The following is a 21192-nucleotide window of genomic DNA, read 5'->3' on the forward strand; positions in this document are numbered from 1 at the left end:
ATCCACGTAGTTGCAAATGGCAAGATTTCATTCTTTTTGATTGCCGAGTAATACTCCATTGTGTGTGTGTATGTGTATATATATACACATCTTCTTTATCCATTCATCCATCGATGGACATTTGGGCTCTTTCCATACTTTGGCTATTGTTGATAGTGCTGCTATAAACGTGGGGGTGCGTGTGTCCCTTTGAAACAGCACACCTGTATCCTGTGGATAAATACCTAGTAGTGCAATTGCTGGGTCGTAGGGTAGTTCTATTTTTAGTTTCTTGAGGAACCTCCATACTGTTGGCCAGAGTGGCTGCACCAGCTTGCTTTCCCAGCATTGATATATTTGATTTTGATAAGAAGATGACTTACTTCATTGGGTCTGACAAGTAATCAGAATATGTTTCATCTTCGTAAAATGGTAAGATGTTGTCCAAGACTGCGTGCTGCCCAGTCTCCAGTGATTTTGTTGACTCTATTTTTAGTCCGTTTTCTTTCCCATTAAAAAAATGTGAATTCAGGCAGTTCTTCATTTTCTTTCTTTGACTTTCCTGATCTTATTAGCTCACTATAAATCTGGTGACCATTGCTAAGGTGTTTTACTAGCAAATTGCTACAATGGCTGTTGCTTTTATAATTTGCTATTAATGATCATTGTCTTATTACTCTTATAAATTTACTGTTTCGACATTACTGTTACTGATTACAGTTACTTGTAGTTCAGTACTCTTCCTGTGATGTTGCAAAACAAGCAAACCCTGGGTTGGTTTCTTTCTTTTTTTGTTTGGGGTGTGTGTGTGTGTGTGTGTGTGCGCGCGTGCATTTTGTTGTTGATAGACTGACTATGGTATACTTAGATTGAGTATGAATTAGGTTGACAAAATAAAAAGATTGTCTAAACTTTGTTGTTCTCATAAGCTTTTTGACTGGCTTATTCTGTATATCACTACAGATTGAGGAATATAAAAAACTCTGTGAATTGAAGAGAAAGGATACTTATCAAAAGAAGAAAGAATTGGATACATTAAAACTTAAAGTGTCAAAAATGAGAGAAACAGTTAGTACCAGGACAGTGGTAAGAAAGACTAAACTATGTCTCTCCAGGCCTGTCCAGGGCACCTTGATATATATATATATATACACTGTCTTAAATATAACCAGCAGCAGGTGCTTTTTTAAAGGAGCTGATTTTAATCTATCTGCATGCCATTCTGAGAGAATGTTTTCGGCGTGCTAAGGTTTTCTGACACTTTATTTAAAATGGTATAGTGCGATTGTGTTTTTTCTTTGGGAATATGGTCAGAAGAAGGAAGCTTGAATTACCTTAGGTACAAACTGCATTCGATGGACCAGAATACTGTAAAAATGGGTTTTTAAAATGCACACAGAACTGACCAGGTGCATACAGAACCATATATAACATCTCCATGAGATTGTCTTATTTTACATAACAAAATGAATAGCCATGGGCAAATTCCTTAATTCTGAATGTGTGATAATAAAACAGCTTAGGCTTTTGATTTATATTGGCTACAGGAGCATTAATGTGGAAAGGGGACTATTCGTATGAAGTAGAAAATACTTCAGAGCTCTGTGCTTCTATTTTTTAAAATTGATAACATTGATTGAAAACCAGCCCTCATAAATGTTTTGTGAGGATTATCCTTATTTTAAAGATAAGAAAACTGAAGCTTATTCAGATGGTTCTAATAGAAGAGGGTAATGATAATACCCCTTCTGTGTTAATTAAAACAGAAATGCCTGCTAATCTTCTATTGCAATTAGTTGAATTAACGAGTCTTTGGTGTATTTCTTCTATCTGTATTGAGAATTACATGTAAAACTATATGGGGCAACAGTCATCACATTTCTTACCAGAAACATCACACTTCTCATCAGAATACTCAGCTACTTCCCTTATATTTTTTATAGAGTGGTTCTGATCATTCTGATTATCTTAGTTACAGTGTGTCTATTATGATATCCAATTACAGAATATTAGTAGAATCAAAATTTCTCCCCAGTATGTGTTTTTTAAGATCATTGGGGTGCCTGGGCAGCTCAGTCAGTTAAGCCTCCAAATCTTGATTTTGGCATAGGTCACGATCCCAGGGTCGTGGGATTGGGTCCAGGTCATTAGGCTGTGTGCTGGGCGTGGAGGCTTCTTAGGAGTCTCTCTCCCCGCTTCTGCCTCTCCCCCACTCTTGCATGCAGGTGCAATAAATAAATCAGTAGATAGATAAATAATCATTATCTGTTTTTCAAATATCTGTATAGTAAGCAAGCATGAGTGAGGCTAGATTCAAAGGAGAACAGAAGGGTTATATCAGATAGACTTTATCTGCAGGCCCAAGCTCCTGCCTTTGTTTGCATCTCATAGGTCATGAGTCAGGTACTCCATCAACTCAATTGGGAAGACACAGTATATATTCCTTCACCTGTGCTCCAAAGATCTCTAAGACCAAATTATGCAAGGCTAGAAGATGGCAAGGATAAACTCACCTCCAGCGTCATCGCCACCTCCCATAAGCCAACATGCCCACCCTAACTCCACTTTACTGCAGGAGAATAGTGTTTTTTTTTTTTATATGAAGTTTATTGACAAATTGGTTTCCATACAACACCCAGTGCTCATCCCAAAAGGTGCCCTCCTCAATACCCATCACCCACCCGCCCCTCCCTCCCACCCCCCATCAACCCTCAGTTTGTTCTCAGTTTTTAACAGTCTCTTATGCTATGGCTCTCTCCCACTCTAACGTCCTTTTTTTTTTTTTTTTTTTTTCCTTCCCCTCCCCCATGGGTTCCTGTTAAGTTTCTCAGGATCCACATAGGAGTGAAACCATATGGTATCTGTCTTTCTCTGTATGGCTTATTTCACTTAGCATCACACTCTCCAGTTCCATCCACGTTGCTACAAAAGGCCATATTTCATTTTTTCTCATTGCCACGTAGTATTCCATTGTGTATATAAACCACAATTTCTTTATCCATTCATCAGTTGATGGACATTTAGGCTCTTTCCATAATTTGGCTATTGTTGAGAGTGCTGCTATGAACATTGGGGTACAAGTGCCCCTATGCATCAGTACTCCTGTATCCCTTGGGTAGATTCCTAGCAGTGCTATTGCTGGGTCATAGGGTAGGTCTATTTTTAATTTTCTGAGGAACCTCCACACTGCTTTCCAGAGCGGCTGCACCAATTTGCATTCCCACCAACAGTGCAAGAGGGTTCCCGTTTCTCCACATCCTCTCCAGCATCTATAGTCTCCTGATTTGTTCATTTTGGCCACTCTGACTGGCGTGAGGTGATACCTGAGTGTGGTTTTGATTTGTATTTCCCTGATAAGGAGCGACGCTGAACATCTTTTCATGTGCCTGTTGGCCATCTGGATGTCTTCTTTGGAGAAGTGTCTATTCATGTTTTCTGCCCATTTCTTCACTGGGTTATTTGTTTTTCGTGTGTGGAGTTTGGTGAGCTCTTTATAGATTTTAGATACTAGCCCTTTGTCCGATATGTCATTTGCAAATATCTTTTCCCATTCCGTTGGTTGCCTTTTAGTTTTGTTGGTTGTTTCCTTTGCTGTGCAGAAGCTTTTTATCTTCATAAGGTCCCAGTAATTCACTTTTGCTTTTAATTCCCTTGCCTTTGGGGATGTGTCGAGTAAGAGATTGCTACGGCTGAGGTCAGAGAGGTCTTTTCCTGCTTTCTCCTCTAAGGTTCTGATGGTTTCCTGTCTCACATTTAGGTTCTTTATCCATTTTGAGTTTATTTTTGTAAATGGTGTGAGAAAGTGGTCTAGTTTCAACCTTCTGCATGTTGCTGTCCAGTTCTCCCAGCACCATTTGTTAAAGAGGCTGTCTTTTTTCCATTGGATGTTCTTTCCTGCTTTGTCAAAGATGAGTTGGCCATATGTTTGTGGGTCTAGTTCTGGGGTTTCTATTCTATTCCATTGGTCTGTGTGTCTGTTTTTGTGCCAATACCATGCTGTCTTGATGATGACAGCTTTGTAGTAGAGGCTGAAGTCTGGGATTGTGATGCCTCCTGCTTTGGTCTTCTTCAAAATTCCTTTGGCTATTCGGGGCCTTTTGTGGTTCCATATGAATTTTAGGATTGCTTGTTCTAGTTTCGAGAAGAATGCTGGTGCAATTTTGATTGGGATTGCATTGAATGTGTAGATAGCTTTGGGTAGTATTGACATTTTGACAATATTTATTTTTCCAATCCATGAGCAGGGAATGTCTTTCCATTTCTTTAAATCTTCTTCAATTGCCTTCATAAGCTTTCTATAGTTTTCAGCATACAGATCCTTTACATCTTTGGTTAGATTTATTCCTAGGTATTTTATGCTTCTTGGTGCAATTGTGAATGGGATCAGTTTCTTTATTTGTCTTTCTGTGGCTTCATTGTTAGTGTATAAGAATGCAACTGATTTCTGTACATTGATTTTGTATCCTGCAACTTTGCTGAATTCATGTATCAGTTCTAGCAGACTTTTGGTGGAGTCTATCGGATTTTCCATGTATAATATCATGTCATCTGCAAAAAGCGAAAGCTTGACTTCATCTTTGCCAATTTTGATGCCTTTGATTTCCTTTTGTTGTCTGATTGCTGATGCTAGAACTTCCAGCACTATGTTAAACAACAACGGTGAGAGTGGGCATCCCTGTCGTGTTCCTGATCTCAGGGAAAAAGCTCTCAGTTTTTCCCCATTGAGGATGATGTTAGCTGTGGGCTTTTCATAAATGGCTTTGATGATCTTTAAGTATGTTCCTTCTATCCCGACTTTCTCAAGGGTTTTTATTAAGAAAGGGTGCTGGATTTTGTCAAAGGCCTTTTCTGCATCGATTGACAGGATCATATGATTCTTCTCTTTTTTTTTGTTAATGTGATGTATCACGTTGATTGATTTGCGAATGTTGAACCAGCCCTGCATCCCAGGAATGAATCCCACTTGATCATGGTGAATAATTCTTTTTATATGCTGTTGAATTCGATTTGCTAGTATCTTATTGAGAATTTTGGCATCCATATTCATCAGGGATATTGGCCTGTAGTTCTCTTTTTTTACTGGGTCTCTGTCTGGTTTAGGAATCAAAGTAATACTGGCTTCATAGAATGAGTCTGGAAGTTTTCCTTCCCTTTCTATTTCTTGGAATAGCTTGAGAAGGATAGGTATTATCTCTGCTTTAAACGTCTGGTAGAACTCCCCTGGGAAGCCATCTGGTCCTGGACTCTTATTTGTTGGGAGATTTTTGATAACCGATTCAATTTCTTCGCTGGTTATGGGTCTGTTCAAGCTTTCTATTTCCTCCTGATTGAGTTTTGGAAGAGTGTGGGTGTTCAGGAATTTGTCCATTTCTTCCAGGTTGTCCAATTTGTTGGCATATAATTTTTCATAGTATTCCCTGATAATTGTTTGTATCTCTGAGGGATTGGTTGTAATCATTCCATTTTCATTCATGATTTTATCTATTTGGGTCATCTCCCTTTTCTTTTTGAGAAGCCTGGCTAGCGGTTTGTCAATTTTGTTTATTTTTTCAAAAAACCAACTCTTGGTTTCGTTGATCTGCTCTACAGTTTTTTTAGATTCTATATTGTTTATTTCTGCTCTGATCTTTATTATTTCTCTTCTTCTGCTGGGTTTAGGCTGCCTTTGCTGTTCTGCTTCTATTTCCTTTAGGTGTGCTGTTAGATTTTGTATTTGGGATTTTTCTAGTTTCTTGAGATAGGCCTGGATTGCAATGTATTTTCCTCTCAGGACTGCCTTCGCTGCGTCCCAAAGCGTTTGGATTGTTGTATTTTCATTTTCGTTTGTTTCCATATATTTTTTGATTTCTTCTCTAATTGCCTGGTTGACCCACTCATTCGTTAGTAGGGTGTTCTTTAACCTCCATGCTTTTGGAGGTTTTCCAGACTTTTTCCTGTGGTTGATTTCAAGCTTCATAGCATTGTGGTCTGAAAGTATGCATGGTATAATTTCAATTCTTGTAAACTTATGAAGGGCTGTTTTGTGACCCAGTATATGATCTATCTTGGAGAATGTTCCATGTGCACTCGAGAAGAAAGTATATTCTGTTGCTTTGGGATGCAGAGTTCTAAATATATCTGTCAAGTCCATCTGATCCAGTGTCTCATTCAGGGCCCTTGTTTCTTTATTGACCGTGTGTCTAGATGATCTATCCATTTCTGTAAGTGGGGTGTTAAAGTCCCCTGCAATGACCACATTCTTATCAATAAGGTTGCTTCTGTTTATGAGTAATTGTTTTATATATTTGGGGGCTCCGGTATTCGGCGCATAGACATTTATAATTGTTAGCTCTTCCTGATGGATAGACCCTGTAACTATTATATAATGTCCTTCTTCATCTCTTGTTACAGCCTTTAATTTAAAGTCTAGTTTGTCTGATATAAGTATGGCTACTCCAGCTTTCTTCTGGCTTCCAGTAGCATGATAAATAGTTCTCCATCCCCTCACTCTGAATCTAAAGGTGTCCTCAGGTCTAAAATGAGTCTCTTGTAGACAGCAAATAGATGGGTCTTGTTTTTTTATCCATTCTGATACCCTATGTCTTTTGGTTGGCGCATTTAATCCATTTACATTCAGTGTTATTATAGAAAGATACGGGTTTAGAGTCATTGTGATGTCTGTATGTTTTATGCTTGTAGTGATGTCTCTGGTACTTTGTCTCACAGGGTCCCCCTTAGGATCTCTTGTAGGGCTGGTTTAGTGGTGACAAATTCCTTCAGTTTTTGTTTGTTTGGGAAGACCTTTATCTCTCCTTCTATTCTAAATGACAGACTTGCTGGATAAAGGATTCTCGGCTGCATATTTTTGCTGTCTAGCACCCTGAAAATCTCGTGCCAATTCTTTCTGGCCTGCCAAGTTTCAAAAGAGAGATCAGTCACGAGTCTTATAGGTCTCCCTTTATATGTGAGGGCACGTTTACCCCTTGCTGCTTTCAGAATTTTCTCTTTATCCTTGTATTTTGCCAGTTTCACTATGATATGTCGTGCAGAAGATCGATTCAAGTTACGTCTGAAGGGAGTTCTCTGTGCCTCTTGGATTTCAATGCCTTTTTCCTTCCCCAGTTCAGGGAAGTTCTCAGCTATTATTTCTTCAAGTACCCCTTCAGCACCTTTCCCTCTCTCTTCCTCCTCTGGGATACCAATTATGCGTATATTATTTCTTTTTAGTGTATCACTTAGTTCTCTAATTTTCCCCTCATACTCCTGGATTTTTTTATCTCTCTTTTTCTCAGCTTCCTCTTTTTCCATAACTTTATCTTCTAGTTCACCTATTCTCTCCTCTGCCTCTTCCATCCGAGCCGTGGTGGTTTGCATTTTGTTTTCCATTTCCTTTAAAGCGTTTTTCAGCTCCTCGTGACTGTTCCTTAGTCCCCTGATGTCTGTAGCAAGAGATTCTCTGCTGTCCTGTATGCTGTTTTCCAGCCCAGCGATTAATTTTATGACTATTATTCTAAATTCACTTTCTGTTATATTATTTAAATCCTTTTTGATCAGCTCATTAGCTGTTGTTATTTCCTGGAGATTCTTCTGAGGGGAATTCTTCCGCTGGGTCATTTTGGATAGTCCCTGGTGTGGTGAGGGCCTGCAGGGCACTTCCCCTGTGCTGTGGTGTATAACTGGAGTTGGTGGGCGGGGCCGCAGTCCGACCTGATGTCTGCCCCCAGCCCACCGCTGGGGCCACAGTCAGACTGGTGTGTGCCTTCTCTTCCCCTCTCCTAGGGGCGGGATTCACTGTGGGGTGGCGTGGCCCGTCTGGGCTACTTGCACACTGCCAGGCTTGTGATGCTGGGGATCTGGCGTATTAGCTGGGGTGGGAAGGCAAGGTGCACGGCGGCAGGGGGGGCAGGCTTAGCTCGCTTCTCCTTAGGTGATCCACTTCAGGAGGGGCCCTGTGGCAGCCGGAGGGAGTCAGATCGCTGCCGGAGGTTTGGCTCCGCAGAAGCACAGAGTTGGGTGTTCGCGCGGAGCGAGCAATTTCCCTGGCCGGAGCCGGTTCCCTTTGGGATTTTGGCTGGGGGATGGGCGGGGGAGATGGCGCTGGCGAGCGCCTTTGTTCCCCGCCAAACTGAGCTCTGTCGTCTGGGGGCTCCGCAGCTCACCCTCCCTTTGTCCTCCAGCCTTCCCGCTTTCCGAGCAGAGCTGTTAACTTATGACCTCCCAGACGCTAAGTCGCGCTTGCTGTCGGAACACAGTCCGTCAGGCCCCTCCGCTTTTGCAAGCCGGACTCGGGGGCTCTGCTTGGCCGGCGAGCCGCCCCTCCGCCCCGGCTCCCTCCCGCCAGTCCGTGGAGCGCGCACCGCCTCGCCGCCCTTCCTACCCTCTTCCGTGGGCCTCTCGTCTGCACTTGGGTCCGGTGACTCTGTTCTGCTAATCCTCTGGCGGTTTTCTGGGTTATTTAGGCAGGTGTAGGTGGAATCTAAGTGATCAGCAGGACGCGCGGTGAACCCAGCGTCCTCCTACGCCGCCATCTTCCCAGAATCCCCGAGAATAGTGTTTAAAGCACAAACTTGAGTGTCACAGAGAACTGGGGTTCACATTTTTAACTCTATCAACCTGAAGTTTCCGCACCTATAAAATGGGGTGATAATACTGCCTACTTCAAAGGGCTAGAAGCTCAAGTGAGGTCATGCCCATAAGACTTTTAGCTGAGTGCTTTGTATTTGGTAAAGGTGGTTATTGGGGTTGTTACTCTCACCATCCACGATTAGAAAACAGCCTTTGGCTGTGGACTGAGACAACAGGACATTCCAGGTTAATCTTCCAGGGGTGTCTTCATTTTAGATGACTCTGCAGCCCGGTCAAGCTGAGGTGATATTGCCAGAAAAGAATAATGGTGTGTGATTCTTGAGGTGGCCTACATGCCCAGGGCAGGGGGGACTGAAGGCGAGTGGTGACTCCATGCCAGGGAGCAGTGGAATTTGATGAACTTTCTCTCCCTTCCATTTCTCCCTCACAGCTGTAGTGCAGACCCAAGGCTCTAATTTGTTTGCCACCCCCTTTCTTTATCCCAAAACTGCATTGTTAACACATGTGCCACTTGGAGTTTTCTCTATTCATACTTCATTCTTTTATTTATTTTTTTTTTTATAAATTTTTTTTTCAACGTTTATTTATTTTTGGGACAGAGAGAGACAGAGCATGAACGGGGGAGGGGCAGAGAGAGAGGGAGACACAGAATCGGAAACAGGCTCCAGGCTCTGAGCCATCAGCCCAGAGCCTGACGCGGGGCTCGAACTCCCGGACCGCGAGATCGTGACCTGGCTGAAGTCGGACGCCCAACCGACTGCGCCACCCAGGTGCCCCAATACTTCATTCTTTTAAATGATGTTAATATTTTACCACAGCACCCAGCTGTTACATTTCCAAAATACTGATTAATATTAAGAAAACTTCTCTTAACCTGAGCATATTTGTCAGTTAAGGTAACTTGTTTTTACTTTTTTTTTTTTTTTTTAAATAATACTCATTCTAATGTCCTGGAATATTTTGAAAATGATTATGAAAATACAGATTTGTTTAGACTTATTTTAAAAGGTAGCCAAAATGAATTCATGTCTTAAAAGTTGTTTTTATAGTTTTCATATTCTTGTTGCTATATTTGGTTGCTCTCTCTCCAAAATTGTAGGGTTTTTTTCTGATGATTTCAGAATTATTTCCGTCCAAGTTTGTTCTATGAATAAATAATTTTAATGATTGCTTTTTATCTTAGCTAAAGGTACCCCCAATGTAAAAGTTGAATAAGTGATACATGAATATTTAGTGAATTGAACACTTCCATGAATCATTTGGTGACAATTGAATACCATAATTTTATTGAATTATCAATAGGTTCTTAGTGATCACAATTTAGAGATAGCACAACTACAAGAATCAATAAGGCATTGGGAACAAGAGATTGAAGAAATGAAGAAATCCTGTAAGATCCTGGAGGATAAAATGTAAGTTCAATGCTTTATTTTTACTAAAACGTTTCTAGATGTTATATTTTTTCATTAAAAATTTTTTTTAATATTAGATTGAGAACTATATTCTGTTAATTTACTAAAATTTGCAATTGTCAGCTTTATAAAACCACCTCTTCGTTTGGAAATTAACCAGTCTTCCACATGATCAAGAGAAAAAATTGAGGAGGATACAATCCTGTATGAATTGTCCCCACTTTAGTTCCTGATTCCCTACAAACAAATATGCCCCCAGGGGATGGCATTAGTGGAACCTCCTGTAGGTTCACCTACCGTTGCTATGATAGTTGTGGTTCTTAGTCAAGGGGGACTTACAGAACTTATTGAAAAAAATACAAGGATATTTCAGGGCAAAACCCGTGGGACTAGAACCATAAACTTAAGGAAATCTGTCCATCCCAAGGAACAGTCTCTGCTTCCTTTTGGGAACCATGTTTCATTCTCTATCTACATACTATGTTCTCTCCTTGGGGAGCCCATGGCTAAACATGGCCATTCCAAACCCTCAAAGGTTACCTGTCACAGGTCCATCTATCTTTAGAGATTGGCCCACAGACTTCTCCCAGGAGAATTCCCAGATTTTTTTTCCCATCAGAAGGTGTTTGGCTCAGCTCTGACCAGGAAGAGTGGGGTCTTGTAGTACAAATATGGCTTCCAGGCCTTCCCCTAGATTCTGCTGGCAGTTTAAAAGACAAATTTTGGACTTAGTAGGTTCCCCAAAAGGCAAGTAACTTCCCATGTGTAATCTCATTATAATATAGCTTATTTCTATGTAGGATTAAATGTTTTGTGATTTATATGTTTTCTAAAACAGCGGTTGCCAACAGTACAGTGCTATTCTACCATCATCAGGCCATAAAATAGGCAATAATCTTTGCACTCAGTACCAGATTTAAAAATATAAAATCTTGGGGTGCCTGGCTGGTTCAGTCAGTGGAGCCTGTGACTCTTGATCTTGGGGTTGTGAGTTTGAGTCCATGTTGGGCAAAGAGTTTACTTAAAAATAAATAATTTTTTAAAAAGAAGTATGAAAGCTCGAGTCATACTACAACTAAAACTCAGAATAAAAAAATCTTTTTCTTTGAAAGTGATTCAATAGTTTTAGTTCATGCATATTTTGAAGAAAAACTAGGCAAATAATCATAGAGGAAGATACAGATCAGGTCTTCAGTTATTTCTAGGAGTTATGATTTAAAAACTTGCTATACTGATAAAGTTTTATTGATAAGTAGTCTTCATGTTAGCTAATTTGTTTTAAATATACATTCAAGAATGAAATGGGGATTCATTGATCTTCTACTTTTAATGGCTCATCATTTTTTTTTTTTTATCCCAGCTTTTCAAGAGTTTTCATTCATATGGAATCTCTGTGAGGAAAAGTGCATTTGGTTAATTTGGTGATTGAAGATTTCAGTTACCCCCTTTGTTACTAATAAAACTATACCTTTTTTCTTTACTACCAAGCAAAGTGAAAGAAAATTCTTACGTTCTTTCTGTTTTCTCCTTTAGTTCATTTACTCAATTTATGGAAGTGAGAAAAGGCACCTAAATCTTGGTTGGTAGATTTGAAGAGTCAAACAGTGTTGTTTTATTTTTTATTTATTTTTTATTTATTTATTTTTTTTAACATTTATTTATTTTTGAGACAGAGAGAGAGAGAGAGAGAGAGAGAGCATGAACAGGGGAGGGTCAGAGAAAGAGGGAGACATAGAATCTGAAACAGGCTCCAGGCTCTGAGCTGTCAGCACAGAGCCCGACGCGGGGCACGAACCCACAGACCGCGAGATCATGACCTGAGCTGAAGTTGGACGCTTAACCAACTGAGCCACCCAGGTGCCCCAAACAGTGTTGTTTTATAATAGTCCATAAGATTCTTTAAGAATAAATGATACAATAAACTAAAATAATTTGCACAAACTCATCTTCCTATTAATCAATAAACTTTATTTTTCCCCCATAAAGTCTTTAATTTCCAAGCTTGTTACATGTTTTGAGGTCCAAATATTGAGGAAAAACAAATCACTCAAACATGAGTTAAAATTCTGTGTGTGGACAGTTGAGAGAACATAAATGCTCCACAAGTCCACAGGAAGCATTGATAGTTTAAACCTTATTCATTATTATTATTGACGTCCAGCATGATGTGTTTGCATAATAAAGGCAAATCCTGTGCCTACATTTCTAACCGAGTATGGTCTTTCTTCACCATTCAGCTAGTTTTCAGCACACAGGAAGTTGGAAACTAAATGTGTATAAATGGTATCCAATTTGTGACCCTGAGTATACACTTACCATTGCAGTGTAGAAGGCTATGAAAATTATAGATGCTTTTTTAGAAGGGTTGAAATGACTTCAATATTTTCCTGATTACTGATGACCTGTACTGCCAAACGTTAATGATTTAGCCTATTCCTTACAGTTCTTGAATTCTTAATGGAATTTGACACATTTCCACCTTCTTGAAATACTTTCTTGGCCTCCCAAACATCATATTTTCTTATGTCACTCACTAAACTGCCCCTTTTTAGGGCCCTTTATTTGTTCCAGTTCTTCTCTCTGGCTCTAAATTTTGGAGTTCTCAGCCCTTCTCTATTCATACTCTCCATACATGATTTGATCCAGTCTTATGGTGTTATATACCTTCTGTACCCCAATGACTCCCAAATTAAATATCCAGCACAGAGTTCTAAATGCATATTTGACGTCTCCAGCATATTTGACCTGTCCGTTTGAAGGATATCTGTTAGATATCTCAAATATAACACGTCCTAAACGGAACTCTTAATTTCCCACCTCCTTGAAACAGCTCTTCCGTCAGTCTTCCATATCGCCATTTACCTAGTTAATCTAGCCAAAAACCTAGGAATCATGCATCAATCCTGTTTTCCTCACTACCTAACCCTAACCCAACCTCCAGCCAAATCCAAAGGCAGATCCAACTATTTCTCACTACTTTCACCACTTCAACTTTAGTCTGAACCACCGTTTTCTCTTCTTGACCACTGCTGTAGCCTTCTACATAGTCTGTCTTCCTGTATTGTTGTCTTTCTCCACTAAGTAGCCACAGTCATCTTTACAAGATGTAAATCAGTTCATGTCTCTCCTCTGCTTAAATTCTCCCCTGGTTCCCTTCACAATGATATCTGAACTTCTCCTTTGTCCTTGAGACCCTACGTGATCTAGTCTCTGTCTGCCTCTCCAACTTTCTCATAATTGTCTCTTCACCAAATACCCAAAACTTGTTCTTGACTCAAGATATTATCACTGACTGTTCCTTCTACATGAAAAGCTCTTTGTTCAGATCTTCACCTATCTGGCTCCTTTTCATCATTCAGGTCTTTCACAGATCATCTCAAGAAGCCTTCCATTACCACCTATCTACAATAATACCCTCACTCTCAGGATTTCTCTGTCCTTCACCCTACTTTGTGTTCTTTAAAGCACTTAACACTATCTGAAATAATAATAATAATTGTTATTGTTATTTTGATAACTTGCTTATATTCTACTTCACTAGAGTGTAATTTCCATGAGGGCAGGGACTTCACCTGTGCTGTATCTCTAGTACCTATAATACCTGCAGAGGACAAGTGTTTAATAATTACTTCTTAATAAATAAAGGAAGTATTAATTCATCAAACAAGTAAAAAAATTTTTGCTTAGTTTTGTGAATATACCCATAAATATGTTGTATAGGAAGATGGGGACTGGAAGTTTCTGGAGTCATAAATAAATGTGGCTTTACTGGAAAACATGCCCTAATATGAATCTGTTTGGCTTCCTTTGATCATAGGCATTTTTTTATGAATAACAAGGAAAAACTGGAAGATTCATCTAGTGTTGAAAAAGATGAAATTTTGCAGAAGATAAAGCAGGTAGGAAGATGGAAATTACGCCTTTTAGATTATTATTCATTTTTATTTTTAGTTAATATTTTAAATATACTTAAGAAATGTGAAATTTTCCAAAAGTAGATTTTTCGTGATATAATAATGGTAATATAATAATATATATTATACTATATATTATGTATTATATATATAATATAATAATCATGATCATTTGCAGTAATTGATTTAAAGATTTTTATCCCCTCCCCAAATATTTTAAATATATGAAAGAGCAAATATTGTCTATGTGAAAGTGAATCTTTGTTTGGTAACTTTTCATGTGGTTATGGTTATAATACATTAGAAATATCCAGATCAATGGGTATTTTTCATCCGAATTATTTAGAAAAAAATGGGACCCTCTCGCTGTTGTGTGGTACCTGTAAAGTCTAGCAACCCATACTGTGCTTAGTAAGCAGTGAAATATTTGAGTCAGATTAGCATCCAGGAGAATTCTCTAGACATTTTAAATTTTGGTTAAAAGAAATATCATAAGTACTTAACTACGGGTATAAACCAAAATTTATCCACAAGGTATTCACTAAAGCATTCCTTATAATAATTGAAAAATTAGGGGGAAGATACAATTAAAGTCCAACAAAAGGGCCTTGATTAAGTAATAGCTCATAAGATATTATTGCGTGACAAATAGAATATAAAACAGTACACTGTGGATCTCTTCTATAAGAATGATTTGAACCGGTTACATTCTTTCCATTTGGTTATGAGCTAACGGCATTAGGGACGGCTTCCTTCCAGGTTAGACCTACTCTGCTTCTTTAGTTGTGAAGATTCTGAAAGACAGAAACTAGACAAGGTTGGTAGGTTGGCTGGGTGGTCAGTTGGTTGGTTTTTAAAGTTGTCTTTCATTTTCTGGGCAAAGGATTTCTTTTTCCTTTCCATTTATTTCCTGAAGCTGCCAGGCAGGCTTCAGATGATAGCTCCGAAGTTTGCAGGCCCCAACTGTCTGGAAAATCCAGGACCCCTACACTGGCATGGCTTACTTGCTCAAAGGGCAAATGCAAAGGGGTTTCGCTTTAATTCATAGCCGTCAGCCAAATTCCGTGAGTTCAAGTCAGTGACTGCTTCAAAGGGATCAGGGCTCTGACCCATTTACTATTTCCACTGGACTCTTGGTGGCAGCCAATCTTAATTCTCATGAGGTGTAGGAGACAAGTTCAGTGATGAAATTCTATTCTAACTTTATTTTAATTTTTTTTATTACAAGATATTACACACAGAACAGTACACACAATATAAATGTACAATCCTTATGTACATACATATCTTTTGATGGGTATAATTTATTAGTTGCAATGAAGTACAGTTTATCAATCTTTTCCTTTTTGGTTTTTATGTCCTTTGTCATGAAGATATTATTTCATGATCTTCTAGAAGATTTATTGTTTGCCCTTTCACATTTAGGACTACAAGCCATCTGGAATCCGTGTGTGTGTGTGTGTGTGTGTGTGTGCGCGTGTGCGCGCGCGTGTGTGCACATGCTGTGAGATGGTGGTCAAGGTTCATATTTTTCCATAAGATTATCTAGCACCATTTAATGAAAAGAACATCTTTTCCTGCGCTATACTATAATGGTAAGTTTGTCATAAATCAACGGCAGATCATAAATACATTGTAAATATGTGTGTAGATCTGTGGACTCTCTATTGTGTTCCTTTGGACTTGTCTCCCCTCACATTAAAACCAGACTTTCGTAATTAGCAGCTTTTAACATAAGCCTTTATAGTTAGCAGTATAAATCCTTCCACTTTGTTCTTCAAGATTGCTTTCACTGTTCTCGGCCCTTTGAATTTCTGTCAGTCTGTCAAGTCCTGCCAAAAAAACCTGTTTGCATTTGGACTGGGGTTGCATTATATCTATAGATCAGTTTGGGGAGAATGTCACATTCGTACAATATCAAGGCTTCCAATCCATGAAAGTGGTGTACCTCATTTACTTTAGGTCTTCTTTGTTCCCTTTGACTTATTCACTTTCACTATCATATGTCCACATTGTCTTTTTATTTCTCCTGCTTTGGGATTTATTGGGCTGCTTAGATCTGTAAATTGCTGTATTTTGCAAGTTCTGCAAAATTCTTAGCCGTTATCTGCTCACATATTTCCTTCCCTTTCCTCTTTGAGACTCCAATTGTATATATATGTATGCACATGTGTGTATACAATTATTTGTGCTAATAAACACATCCTCTATGTTTTTTTACCCTCTCTTTCGTGTTTTCTATCTTTTGTCTCCCCCTGCTGTATTCTGGGCAGGATGGTCTTATTTCAGCTGTTAATTTTGGTTATTGAATTTTTTAAATTGGTAATTTTCAAATCTGCATTGTCTATTTCAATTCCTTGCCATAATTTTCAAGTATGTCTAACATTTCTTTGATTATAGTAAACACAATATTTGTATAGTTCAGTATCTAATTCCACTCACTATCTGATGTTTTTATAGGTTTGTTTCTGTAGTCTTTTGCTTCTGCCAATTTTTTTTCATGCTGTCTTATTTCCTTCTGTTCCTAGTAGAAAACTGTATACCAGACATTGTATTTGGGGGGGGAAAAAGTTTGTAAAAACAATTTGAAGCTTAGGATGATCATATCTTTTCCAGGAACAGACTAATTCACTTCCATCAGATGGCTGGGGTATTACCAGTCCCAAACCACTTTTAATGCACCCTTAGGTTCCCTGGTGATCAAAATTAGGCTGGGCCATGGCTTATTAGCTTCCAATTTACCCTTCTCCAGAGCATGAAGCTTTTTGAGACCACAGGTTAAAGTGGTAGAAGATTTATCAAACTCAATACCTGGATGAACTCTGTTGATTTTTGTCCCTCTTGTCAGGTAAGAGAACTAAAATTCCATTTCCAAGTGGTTTCTTCCATATCAGTCAATGTCCTTAGGGTAAAAGGAGTTTTCAGTGCTAGATTTACTACTCTGGATTTTTTTTTTTGAGAGTGAGAGAGAGAGCAGAGGAGGGGAAGAGGAACAAGGAGAGAGAACCCTAAGAAAGCTCTACACCCATCACAGAGCCCAATAATGCAGGACTCGATCCCATGACTGTGGGATCATGACCCGAGCCAAAATCAAGATTCAGATGCTTAACCAACTAAGCCACCCCAGTGCCCTCTATTATGGATTCTTGATTTCTTGTAGAATTAGTCATTATCTTGTTAGTTCTTCAACACTTCTAAGATATTTTTTCATCCAGCTATTCTAGTAATACTCAGCCAAAAGGTTATTGTGAACTACTCAGCCCATCACTCGTACTAAACATAACTTTCTTACCTCTTTTGAAGCAATTCAATAGAGACATTTTAAACACAAACTTCTTGAATACAAAGTTCCCTAATAAACATTAGTTTTGTCCTTGAATAGAAATATTTAACAAGAAGCAGACCTAGTATCTCATCAAAGAGGTTTTGAGCAAGAGCTTCTATGGGTGTTACATTTTCTTTTCCCTAGTGTAATTTCTCTTCTGGGAAAAGGACTTATGGATCCTGTTGAATGATCTCAGTTTATTAATCTCAATGCTTATTTCAATATGAATGATTTACTCTGTGGTTTTTGCATCAGTGTCTACTACCTTTCTATACTTTTGTCATAATTTATAGGAGAGGCCCCAAAATGTATAACTGCATATTTGATACAGAATTAAATCACTCAACATTTATGGCATAGTTATTGTATGCTAAGTAACATACCCAGTGCTCTAGAGTTGCCACATGACTGACTCCCATCAAAGGAAATGTGTCCTCTAATTGCTTTTTTTTTCCCCTAGATGGCTGAAAAACTACACAAAAATCATTTAGAAAGCAAAGATCTACGGGAGAAATTGCATACTCTTACCAGACAATATAAGATTGTCTTAAGTGAGGAGGAGAAAGTTTTTATACAGAAACAGAACACTTACAATGAGTATGTTTCTATCCATGATCTGTACATGAATCAACATGTTATGGTTATGGGGTGCTTTCCTTGGGATCAAAATGGTGACTCTCTAAAGAATGAAATATGGCCCTTTGTAGCAACATGGATGGAACTGGAGAGTGTGATGCTAAGTGAAATAAGCCATACAGAGAAAGACAGATACCATATGTTTTCACTCTTATGTGGATACTGAGAAACTTAACAGAAACGCATGGGGGAGGGGAAGGAAAAAAAAAAAGAGGTTAGAGTGGGAGAGAGCCAAAGCATAAGAGACTCTTAAAAACTGAGAACAAACAGAGGGTTGATGGGGGGTGGGAGGGAGGGGAGGGTGGGTGATGGGTATTGAGGAGGGCACCTTTTGGGATGAGCACTGGGTGTTGTATGGAAACCAATTTGACAATAAATTTCATATATTAAAAAAAACATTGTAAAAAATTTACAGTAAAAAAAAATGGTGACTCTCTACTTAAGTTCATCCTAGTTTTAAAATCTATTGACAACGATGAAATATTTACCTAAAAATAAACACACTCCTCATCTGCCTGTATATGCACTGAGTAATGCTTTCCTCATATGGGTTAGATCAAATCCATAAACACCATGGGCATTATATTTACTTCTACATCAGATTCTTGAAAAAATAATCCTGCTTTTACTCCATGAGACTGTTTAGAGAAACTGTGAGATCTACCTTCATCAGAAACTGGCTCTGCCATCTCTCTTCCCTAACTCTGTGAAGGGTTTGGTCATTGACACAATCCCCTAACCCAGAGACTGGGAAATTATTCAAGGAAATTCCTATCTTTTACTACCCTTTGGACTCCATTCAAGCACCAACGCTTGTCAATTCCACCTCCCGGATATCTCTCAAATATATCCCATTCTTCTCTCCAACTCCATTCTTGTCACCTCTTTCAGCTTCTTTGCACTGGCTTGTCCCTCCAAAGTTCTCCCCACTTTCTGCTTTACCACCCTTAAGTTGTTCACCTTCCTTCCACCGGAATGATCCTTCTGAAACATCCCTCTGATGCCATTCCTTTTCATCAGTCACTGCATTGTCATAAGTAGTCTATAAATCTCTTGTTTCCACTGAACTATGAACAGATCAGGGTATTTACTCAGTGCTACATCCCCAGGACCTTGTACATTGCTTAGCAGATAGTGGGCATTCACCAATATTTTCTTAACAAATACAGAATAACATCTTGCAAGCATGAATTCTATAAGTAATGATCCATTACTACAGAAAAGTTAGATCACACAGAAGTATAATTACAGTGTCCAGGCACACTGAGGTGAAACTGAGTTTATGGTCATTGCAGCATGTGAGCTGCAAAGAGTAGTTACAATCATTGTATCTCATTCAACTGAAAAACCTACCAAGAGTCTGCTTTCAGTAGCTTTTTTCAGCAAAAAAAATTTCCCCAGATCAGTACTGAGTTAATCAGTACTCATCTACAGGTAAAGTTTCCTTCAAGGTTACACTGCTAGAAAGAGGTAAAGCCAGTATTTAAAGTTGGTCTAACTGACCCCTTCACCTTTCATAAAATAACATGGTAGAATTGATAATGTGCTGATGACAAATCATTGTAACACTAAAACATTTACTATTGTTATTGGCTTTTGTCTTCAGCTTGGGCTGCCATGACTAAGCACCATAGACTGGGTGGTTTAAACAATGGAAATTTATTTCTCACAGTTCCAGAGGATGGAGATCCAATATCAGGGTGCCAGCATGGTTGGGTTCTGGTGAGAGCCCTTTTTCCTGGCTTGCACAAGGCTGCCTTCTTGCTGTGTTTTTACATGGTAGAAATAGGGAGAAAACAAACTTCCTGGTGTCTCTTCTTACAAGGAGCCTCTTCGCCATGACCTCATCTAATCAGGTGACCTCATCACTTCACAAAAGCCTCACCTTCCAATACCATCACATTGGGTGTTAGGGCTTCAACACACAAATTTTAGGGACTGAACACAGGTCAGTCCATAGAAGTTTTGAAGAAGACGAGACACTTATTTAAAGCACTTTCTGTTACAGGAATGCCCCTATCAATGTCTGGAAAAAACTGAAATTGAACAAAACTGTATACTTCCTATTATTCTCTCTGCAAATTGGAGACAAAATATAACCACTTTTTACAAAGTGCCTCATGAGTCCCACACACTGGAGTGAGCACTTTATAGCTCATTTAATCCTTATAGCTGTTGAGATAGGTATTATGATCCCGATTTTATGGGTGGAGATACTGAGGCTCATCTCCAGGTGAAGTTTCCTTCAGGGTCACACTGCTAGAAAGAGGCAAAGCCAGTATTTAAAGTTGGTCTAACTGACCCCTTCACCTTTCACAAAGGAACATGGTAGAATTGATAAATGTATTAAAAGAGACACCCCTGCTCAGAGGGACAGAGTGCTAGGGACAGAACTGTTCTTGTGGTTTTATGGTGACTACAGCAGTTCATGCTCTCTCCATGGCTTAGGAATTTTCATGAGTTTAGATTTCACCACCACTAGCAAAAAGACTTTGTTTCTATTTTCCTAATTTGTTCAGTAAATAGTTGATGAACCAAACTTGGCAGCCTACATTCTACATTCTTATTTGTGATTGCAATGTCCCCTCATGCTGAAGAGTTAAAAAAGATGATTTCACCTTTCAACATATGCTAACTCTGGTTTTTTCATGGCAGGAATCAGAAACAAATGTCATTTATTAGTCGGAAAGAAAACTTCCTATCGCAAAGAAAAGTAGACATCAAAAATATGGAGGAAGGACTTGTCACACTCCAGGAACTTCATCAGTATGTTTGTTGCCCTTGAAACATTTAATCATTCTTTTCTGCATTTGTTTTAATATATGGTAACCATAGATCTATCAGTTTCTGATATCCTATAGAAAAGGAGGTTTATAATTCACTGTCTCTGTTTTACAGTATAGAAGGGTCATTATCATTGAATCTACTGTTGAAAGGGTAGACAGGTCCTGAGTTCTGGGCAAGCTGCTGGACATGAGAAATGGACCCATCAGGAGTCTAAGAACAAGAATGTGCCTGAACATTATCACAACACTGACCCCCTATGGTGTTCATTTCTGCCATTCTAAATCACTTTAATTTTTAATTTTAGTTTTTCTGATTAAAATAAGTAATGCCTGATGTGATTTTAAAATTCAAACATAGAAATGTAGAAATGTAGAAATGTAGAAAAGTAGCTTTGGGGCGCCTGGGTGGCTCAGTCGGTTAGGCGTCCGACTTCAGCTCAGGTCATGATCTCGCGGTCCGTGAGTTCAAGCCCCGCATCGGGCTCTGGGCTGATGGCTCAGAGCCTGGAGCCTGCTTCCGATTCTGTGGCTCCCTCTCTCTCTGCCCCTCCCCTGTTCATGCTCTGTCTCTCTCT

The 21192-nt window shown here is 39.0% G+C and overlaps 1 protein-coding gene across 2 annotated transcripts in view; it reads left to right on the top strand.

The window, feature by feature from the left end:
* CCDC175 (coiled-coil domain containing 175) overlaps positions 1-21192 on the top strand; it is a 69748-nt gene that overhangs the window by 4105 nt on the left and 44451 nt on the right. The window contains exons 2-6 of one of the 2 annotated variants that reach the window (XM_047079563.1): positions 943-1065; positions 9847-9956; positions 13774-13855; positions 17656-17792; positions 20487-20597. In XM_047079563.1, the coding sequence (XP_046935519.1) occupies positions 943-1065; positions 9847-9956; positions 13774-13855; positions 17656-17792; positions 20487-20597 (563 nt within the window). The remainder of the gene's footprint in view (positions 1-942; positions 1066-9846; positions 9957-13773; positions 13856-17655; positions 17793-20486; positions 20598-21192) is intronic. The other variant, XM_047079564.1, reaches the window with a different exon arrangement.

The sequence above is a fragment of the Lynx rufus genome, unplaced genomic scaffold (genome assembly GCF_022079265.1).
Source record: "Lynx rufus isolate CCGP_SWC_20201006 ecotype Redwood Valley unplaced genomic scaffold, mLynRuf1.p SCAF_17, whole genome shotgun sequence".
In the NCBI taxonomy this organism is placed as follows: domain Eukaryota; kingdom Metazoa; phylum Chordata; class Mammalia; order Carnivora; family Felidae; genus Lynx; species Lynx rufus.